We start from the raw sequence: 9,720 nt of genomic DNA, 5'->3' as shown, positions 1-9,720 counted from the left end.
AAAATTAAAACTATTTGCTGAATGTTTGAAGTTACAAACATCATAAATAGTGACATCTAGCGGACATTTAATGAAACTTTTTGAATTTCATCACTGTTGTGTGTATTGGCTCGTATGCTAGATGGCGCATTAACAAAATGAATGAAATCCTGTAATAATTTTTACATGGTAATTCTTTTGTACAAGTATTTGGTTAATATTGTAACTATTTTACTTTCTTAGGTACTTTTCGTTACTAATATATTAGACATATTTGCTTAATCAGTGACTTAGACTCTTTATAGATAACTTATATAGAAACGGCTAAAACACTCACGTATATGTCCGGTGTCGTCACCGACTAGTTTCTATATAGATATGTACTTTTAAACGTGCTGTGACGTCATATCACTCAAGAATCATGTTGTATACAACAGTGTTAAAGCTGTCCTACATGCGATGAAAACAAGAACAAGGTACCCATGCAAAATTATATCAGCGCTGGCGCATCCAATTTCAGTTCACTTACTTCCGACTGAAACTTGAAATTTTGTGTACCTTTTATTTTTTTTGCCAATGGGATTTGTCCTAGAGCTAGTTTGTACCCACGGTTGTCATAAGAATATAGTAGTGTTTTCTCTTCGTTAATAAATGTTTTTTCCTCATGCAGTGACGTTGTGAGGATGTTGGCACAGCTCGTGGTGTTGGCAGGCACCAGTCAGACCGCCGATGTTGTCTGGATGACGCATGCGCGCCGCCCGACCTCAGCTCGTCCTCAGCCAGTCGACGTTTCGCGCCACGCAGTCCTACATGTAAATAAATTCATTTCACGCTTACTGAAGTACGCATCACTTTCATTTTCAGTTACAATACCGTGTTTACATGTCTTTGTGCTCGTGTTGTGGTATAAATTGACTTGGATTTTACAAACGAAGACGACGAATTTTATTCGGTGAGTATAAATAAACTGTTTTAAATTGCGTTACATTTAAAAAAATAATTTTACTAATTTTACTGTTCTAAATTTGAAAATATGTGTCATTGTTTACTATAAGTACCTACTTGAATCGGCTAAATTGTTACGATTGGTTTTCTTTCAATGAAATTCCGTGTCGTGACCTTGACCTCTGACCTAAGTCAATGTCCGAGAGGAAATAGCGAACATTTAGAATTTTGGTTCTCCGTATTAACCTTAGAAAGTAAAAGTAATGATTGTTAAAACTTGTGTGATTTATTTTATTACGAAAATATACTAAAAGGTAATACGTCAAATCATTTGATGTGGGTAACATTATATCTTTTAAGACCTTTAAAATTCATGTTCTACCTATTACCTACATTTATTTTATGTTCTATCTATAAATCTATGAAATACAATAACAGACAACACTAAAATCTTTAAAGCCGTGGTCATCGTAATTAAATGACGATTTGAGCGCGCATTAATTTTGTCTAGCGAAAAAATGGGAAATATAATGAAATATTAGTGAGTTCATAGATTGTTCCACGAATAACCAGTAACTGTGATCACGATATTAATAAACATAATTTTGTCTTAATGGTGCAAGATAAATTACTGATTATGTTATATGAATTATAACATGTTTGTTACCAACTAAGAAATTAGAAACCAGGCTTAGGTCACTGACTGCGGTTATGTAGAGCTTAACTTTAGACGTGTCTGTCGTAATAAACTTAGCATATTTTAAGTTAATAATACCCAATCTATTGTTAGAGAATAAAGTAACTAGTACACACTACTCAAAAACTAATACTCCAGTAGATATTTTGAGTATCAATCACATAACTAATACTCTAGATATAACTTTAAAAATTATTTATAAGTTTCTTCCGTTCAAAAATTACGCAAAATGTCTTATTTAATTTCTAATAAGTTGAAAATGTTATTAAATATGTGAGAAAATCACCTATCGTTTTTATATTAAATAACATTTTTAAAGTCATTTTAAATTCATGAAGCACAGAGAATATTACGATAAATGTTCAGAGTCGATTTGTTCTAGACAATGCTGTTTTACATCACGTTCATTTCAATTGTTTTCATTATATGTCCATTGACATGACTGTCGGTTTGTTTTCCATTCAATAGATCATTCATGAACAGGATACCTAGCTTCATATTGTTTTATAGAACAATTAATGTATTAAAGATTCAATATTGAAGGTGATTATTGAATTTAATTTTCACAACCGAGAAAATAATGTGTTCTTTATAACGGATTTCTTTTTTAAATGCGACCCAAGTAAGAGCGAACTTCCTATTACCTGACTGACTAGTTGGTTTTTATGTGGGTTTGTAAGTAAGTTGTAATTCCTGTGTCACTGATTAGAGGCAAAACAACTGAACCGATTTGTAAGAGTGAGGTGTCATTAGATTCTTCTTCTTCTCCGGAGTGTCATAGGTTATATTATATTGGCACATTGAAGTGGTCGTTGGAGGTAAAATTATTATTTAGTGTTAAACGAATTCGAATTTCATTCGTCATAACTTTTTTACATCGCTAAATCAAAATTTTTAAATTATTTTTTTTGTGTATTAAAAAGCAGCCAATAGATGGCGGTATAAAAACCATAGAAGCCTCAGTAATTCTGTCTGGTATTATTTAAAATTATTATTTTTTCCTTTGTCGGGACCATCTGTATTCTTATATACTAAGAAATCATAGCGTCGGCACGTAATTAATATTCAATACATGTAGAGATAGTTGTTCTGTTACTCGACCTGTTCGGAGTTTGAGACACTTCCCGGTGAGAATTCTAATACCATAAACACCAAAGAAACATGCAACTAGAATAATTACACGACAAATATACCGCTGCATCCAAAAATAAAAGTTATTAATTCAGCCAACTGTCGGCTACCGCCGGCGGCCTGCGACTCTGTCGGCGCAGAATAAAAAAAAACTTAGTAGCCTTTGTGTTCTTCCAGGCTATTCAAGCAGTCATTTAGGAAAGACTTTCTAACAAACATCCATCTATACACATACATTCAAACATTGGCATTTATTATATTAGTAAGATTAAGATTTTTGGGTTTATAACTTGATGCTCTACGTGTACTATGATTTGATATAACACTTACTGTAAGGTTTCCTGTGCTGAGACGCTTGTGCAGAAATATCTCTGTTTATTGACAACGAGAGGTCTGATATGATTTTTACCTTGGTACAAAAAATGAGGTTTGTCAGTGGAAATCAAAGGTTATGAAATTAAAAGATTTAATCGTTCTATTTTTTGAGAATGAAATTAAACAGCATTGAATTGAATTAAAATTGGATAACATTGAAAAATACTTCAATAAATTTCTCTATTACTAGCTGTCACCCACGACTCCGTTAAAAAGAACTCCGCGCGCAGTTAAAAAAAACTTAATAGTGGTATGAAAAATAGATTATTAGGCAAACCAGGCTATACGTTTTGTCATGTATTAATTTTAATGGATCTATGTATATAATTTTCCCCAAATACTTTGGGAATTAGCAATTAAAGAAGTGCATTACTTGGCACGATAATGCAGTCCAATTTGCCAAGTATGTCTGCTGATCCGTTTGTGGCTGGGGACGAATTCCGGCTGCATTTGTGTATAATACTTGCTCGCTTGTAATCAGTCATTGCCTTTGTATGCTGTAATAGACATTCAAGTATTTTATTTACACACACATGTATATCGCGTAAATAAATATTACATTGAACTTTAATTTAATTACATAAAATATTTTATATATACAGATAAATAAAATTGGAGTGTCTTTATGTATTACCAAAAGAAAATTGCGATAATTTTATTCTTTTTTTTTCTACCTGTCTGCGAGTTCGCGTTTGTTTCGGCTTCGAAACGGCTGAACCGATTATTCCCGGACTATTAAGAGAAGCTATATGATGTATACGGGTGTAACTTTAGCTTATTCTTTTTTTTTAATGATTTTGCGACCCTAAATAATATGCGGACGAAGTCTTTGGTTAGCTAGTTTCGGTTAAGAATATCCATTAACCCCTCCCCCCCCCTTATTGTAGTATATCACACTTAGGGTACATTTAATCTGGGCCTGTTGGTAAACATAACAATAAAAATTGATATATCTGTAACTAATATTTGTTTGTTTCAATGCAGCGGGGACGGGTGGTGTATGGAGTTCTGCTGTCAGATTTGGGCGGGAGCTGTCAAATATCTACTCTCCGCATTGCACTCTGTACAAAGGCACACCAAAAGATCTGTAAGTGACTTATTATTGAGACTTATCACTAACTATGTACAAGTAATAAGCTACCAAAACTTTTGACTTAGCTTCCGACGAAAAGAAGCAGGACCTGGGCTTATTAGGCTCATTTAACTACACAAATCCATTATGCCTGATGCTTGATGCATGAAGCTTGTTGCTTTTCCTTTCTACTTTAGACTACAGGCAAGTAAGGGAGGTGGAAATACAGGCTAACCTGATTAAGCGAGAGTCCAAAGGATCGCGATGTTTTCCTCGCTTTCCCTAAGATTCTCGCTTAATCAGGTTTCTCTCAGAGGTTTCTCCTTTACCAGAGTTTCTTACTTATGGATTTGACTCTTGCTTATAATGGTTTCTCGCTTATCCAGGTTCGACTATATCGCGTATTTTTCAACGTATTCATCACTATCTTTTACTCACTTTGTCATTTAAAAAAATACGAAAATATTGTCTTATTTCACAAATTTATTTATATTTAGAATGTCGAAAGTAAAACTTTATTAACCAATCACTTTCGTGCACAAATCGAACGATATTTGTATTTATAGTGCCATCGTGTATTGATAAATGTAACGACGCGTAAAGCAAATATTTTGAAATGGAAAATTCCCCGATTATAAAGAGAACTTTAGTAACCATTTTAATTTATGTTAATAACTATTTTTCTTCGCGTGTTTTACTTGATTAAAATTATAGGATTTATTTAAAATATTGTTTTGTTTTGAAAATCTGGCCTTACTCGATTATAATTACGAATCTATGAGAAATACTTAATCAGAAATATTATTTTGAAACACTGAGATATCAATGTTTCTGTTCAGATGTAAAGGCAGTGAAAAGTCATAAAACGTAATGTATTTCTTTATTTTACGACCGGTATAATGGTCCACGTATTGAGTAAGGTCATGATTTAGCGATACGTGAACAAACACTATAATGTGTGTTTCCACTTTAGAGATAACTTGGCTACGTCACATGTATGCGCTGTGTACACTATTCGAAAGTACAATAAGATTCCTACAATATTGCTCGTACTTTGATAATGACAATAATTATAATCTATATTTAGTTCAGACTCTATAATGATTACATTTTCTAGATACTTGACTCAAAGGAGTTTCCACTATAATTTTTGGTAGCTTAAATTTTTTATACACACTCCATTTGAGCCTTATGTTATATCGTGAATTGTTAATAACTAGATTTTGCTCGCGACTCTGTAACCTATGTGTTCTTCCAGACTATGTTTAAATCTATGTCAAATTTATTCGAGACCCGTTGTGCCGTTCTGGAGATACCTTCTTACAAATATCCATCCAAACAACTAAGATTTTGTTTTAATAATATTAGGTAAGAAAGTTTAGTAAGATTTACTTGATGAAAGAGATTTTAAGAATGATTTTAAATAATTTCGCAATATAATTATTTTAATTCTTAACCATTTTACATGCTCATTTTTGACTGTAATATGTTCGACAACTTAAGGCTAAAGATTGTACGATGGACGTACATACAACTTAGATATACGTACGAGTATCTTCCAATAGTATGGCCAACTCTCTCTCTCTCAGAACTCTCCTGAATGAGGCTACCAACAATCTGTGTGCCAATTCAAAAGACAAGCCACGTTTCACAATAGACGTTTGCCTATGTGATTAATGAGTAATCACTTTGAATATGTACATTTTACTAGGGCATTAGACAATCAGATCATATCATGTGACGCCTTTGGCATGTGTGTGTGTGTGGTGACTAGGTGGGAGGTGTGGTTGACCACACACCTAGGTATCAATGTGCAGAACACTTTGCCAATTTCTATTACTTATACCAAAGTCTTTGTTATTTAAACTATTTTGTTATTTTGGTACATGAAAGTTCTTTCTTAAACAGAACGGCATCTTTGCCTGTAATTAAATTTATTTCATATTTTTGATTTTAAATATTATTTCTCAAAGGTCACTTGGTCTCTTTATTGTCTTTTCGAATGGTAATATCTGTTTTTTGGATGATACTAGGAAGCTGTAATGTTCCCGTAGTTTTATCAAAAATTTATTTAAATCAAAGACGACAGGAGTGTAAATGAGCTACATTATTAATTTATTACAAGTATGTTAGAAATAAGGATCAAAGCGGATAATTTTTAGTACAAAGATTCGTATTGAATCTTGACTCCGCAAATCGTGTTACTCTTTTATATCTTGAAGAAGTAAATAAACAACGTGTAGTGCGATAGAGGTAGAAGTGGTACAATATTTATTCCAATGTTTGCTTTATATTGATAACAAGTACGGGTCAGAGTCATAAATATATATCCAAAGTCGTCTTAACCATCGTAATACAAAACGGTCTTTCTATTCGATGATTTATACTCTTGCATTAACTATCTGTGCCCCACAGTTCTTCCCGCAATGTATATTAAAAAGAAATCGCTACATTTTGTTAGACTTTCGCTTAAACCTAATATAAATAAGGAAACGCTTCATTTTCTAAAAGACTGTATAGTTCAGTACAGCAACCTCTTTTATAAGACCCAAGAATTAGAAAATCTTTCGCATCTTACCGTGTTCCTAGCTCTTGCTGTGTAATGAATCCATTCTGCTCTTATAAATGAGCTTTATAAATTTTGGTATGGAACAATGGCCTAAAACAAACATTTGTATACAACTATTGTTACTCTTTAGCCGTTGTGTGTGCATTGTTAATATGAAGTAGTAGATTATCTATCGCAGCAGTTGTAAAGTAGAGTTAAACCTTTGTATTTTTGCCCACAAACATGTGATTTTTCCTTTTTATCTTCTTTCCAGATAACCTGTAGAATATTTGCATTTTAACTTTATTTTGTTTACAAAAATCAAACTGCGGTACACGTCATTTTATGTTAGTCAATTTTAGATGCATGTAAAGTTTTATATGCGCGTGCCAATTTTTCGCATCCGTCCCCGCCCTTGCGCCCGCGACCGCCCCCGCGTCTCCTATGCGCCGGCCAGTATTCTCGGGACCTCTTATTTATAGATTAAGCGTGACATTGTTTTATTCGATCCAAACAAATGGCGGTTATTTTCCACGAGAATTTCAGTAACCCCTTCCATGATAAGCGCAGAAAATAACGTATTTTGATTTATGTTTATTTATAAATATATTTAATGTCAGTTATTTCATTCATATAGTTTACGAATTCTTACACGATTATAATGCTATCAAAATAATGTAACAAATTTTGTAATCGTTATAATATGCTAATTGTATTACAATTGTAATGAGTAAGTACATGACTATGCTATAAAAGTTATCAACATTTTTTAGAACTAAAGGTACGTTATAGTAAGAAACTACATTAATACTTAAAATGCAGTATGAACGTCTGGGGTTCATGTATTTCGTACATTGTACCCTATTTACATTGACTGAAGTTCTGATAATACTAATTATAATTATTCTATTGTGTAATATTATAAAGAGGAAAGATTTGAATGTTTGTTTGTATTAATAAGGCTCCAAAACTGAACCATGACTTTGATGTCAAAAAGTTAATATTGCTGTTGCTTTGCTTATTTGCTTTGCTATTTACATCATTACCTACCACTTATCAGTCTGTTGTAGGATTGTAGGAGGTCAGAGTAGCACACATTTTTATTTTGAAAAAAAATAAATACAAAATTTATTAACACGATAAGTATTAGCGAAGTACTGAGAAAATGCCAGGGTAGTACTTTCGAAGTACTTCCATTCGTAAAACGTTATTTATGGGTAATTATAAATACATTATTAGACTAGACATTCTATTGTATCTAATAATTCACAATTGATAATAGTTTATAGGCTAGAGCAGCAATCACAGTAGAATTGCACTTTCCTCAGATCGTCAGACACAATTGTGATCGGTCGAACACTTCAGTGTTCGGTCAGACACAAACACGATCAGTTGGCCCCTTTTAGTGTCACGCGTCTGTACGTTAGTTGTAACACTCTGATAACGTTACGTTTGACATCGTATAGAAATTGTGCTACGTGTATATTGTGTTCTGATTAAATGGATTTAAGGGTGAGTTTAATTAATTATTTTTGAACACGTGTTTATATTATATTGGAATTAGAATATGTTTGGCTATTGACCCCTTAGATTGTAACTTATTTATATTATTTATGTTCATTTCTTTTAATTAATCACTGATAAATTAAACTAATAATTTTTATAAATCAAAGTGAAAGTAAAATAATAATAACTACCTTTCTTTTAAGTAAAAAATTAAAACGTTTTAAAAAGACTACTGCTGGTTAAATATAAGCAAGTATAGTCAAATAAGTACATTATCCATGGTTAAAAAAAATTATGAAAATTAATAGAAAACTTTACGTAAATTTGCTGGATGATTTGCATGATGATGATAGATGATTTAATTAGCGGTCAGTTTTAAATTATTTCATTATATTTTTAAGTTAGCTATAAGTTGTATGTACTTAATATATAAAATAAAATAAAAAAGTTAACAACAAGTGGACTTAACACACTTCACAATGGTGGACATTTATATTGCAAACATTTAGTATTCAAAATATCAAATAATACTCAACGATAATGTTGTATTTCAAAGGTAAAATAATTTCTGAAATCAGTCCAATAGTTTTTGAGTTTCTTCGTCACAAACATAGAAAAATGCAAATCTTTCCTTTTTTATAAAATTAATGGATATAGCGTATTTATAACTGCATAATACACTAGAGTACACTGTGGCTCTTATTTTTCATATTTCATATACCTTCAGTAGTTTTTGAGTTAGGACTGTTTTCTTTCTAATATCAACAAGTTATCTTCAAATAAAAAAAAATTAATTGCTTTTTTCTATGTTTGCGACGATAAAACTCAAAAACTACTGGATAGATTTTCGAAATTCTTTCACATTATTTGATATTTTTATTATTAAAAAATAAATGACCATATAGTTGATTGTAATTTAACATCTCACAGTAGGCAGGCGAGCCAATCTATATAGGACGTTTATTTATTGAACTGATTTATTATTATTATCGGAATATTCCTTTGCTTGTTTATATTTTTATACTTTTATCTCAGTCAGGACATAAACTATTTAATGATATAATTAAGAGCAGTCAGAGTTTTTGAATTATGAGCGTATTTGTTTTTAAAACTCGTGTTTGGTAGGGGTAGAGCGCGGTTAACTTTATTTTATCAAGCGAATGAAGTTGGTACAGGTTTGTTACTATTAAAATTAGATTTGCAAACGAAAACTAGCAACTATTATAAATTAAACTTAATGTAACACATTTCAAATTGTTTGTTTTATTTTTTACGTAAATATTTAATGGTTTCCATTCTTCCAAAAAAGAAATACAATTCAATAAAATGGTAATCATGTGAATCGGTAAAACATTCCGAGATATAAACTATATCACATTTCCGTATTAAGATAATATTATGTGCTTTTCTAGAAATGCAAGAATAAACCGGTAAAATCAGTAGCGGTAAGAAAACCGATAATAATCG

The 9,720-nt window shown here is 31.7% G+C and overlaps 1 protein-coding gene and 1 long non-coding RNA gene across 2 annotated transcripts in view; one reads left to right on the top strand and one right to left on the bottom strand.

Annotated features, from left to right (window-relative positions):
- Positions 1–4,190: 4,190 nt before the first annotated feature.
- Positions 4,191–9,720, bottom strand: part of LOC123721445 — a 40,323-nt gene continuing 34,793 nt past the window's right edge. The window contains exon 3 of the long non-coding RNA XR_006756234.1: positions 4,191–4,212. This is a non-coding gene — a long non-coding RNA (uncharacterized LOC123721445). The remainder of the gene's footprint in view (positions 4,213–9,720) is intronic.
- The window catches only part of LOC106719206 (glycogen-binding subunit 76A), a 38,506-nt gene continuing 36,885 nt past the window's right edge, over positions 8,100–9,720 (top strand). Inside the window, exon 1 of the mRNA XM_014513487.2 lies at positions 8,100–8,259. Within this exon, the coding sequence (XP_014368973.2) occupies positions 8,248–8,259 (12 nt within the window). The 5' untranslated portion in view covers positions 8,100–8,247. The remainder of the gene's footprint in view (positions 8,260–9,720) is intronic.

The sequence above is a fragment of the Papilio machaon genome, chromosome 12 (assembly GCF_912999745.1).
Source record: "Papilio machaon chromosome 12, ilPapMach1.1, whole genome shotgun sequence".
NCBI classification, from domain to species: Eukaryota; Metazoa; Arthropoda; class Insecta; order Lepidoptera; family Papilionidae; genus Papilio; species Papilio machaon.
This window is presented reverse-complemented; position numbering and strand designations above follow the sequence as displayed.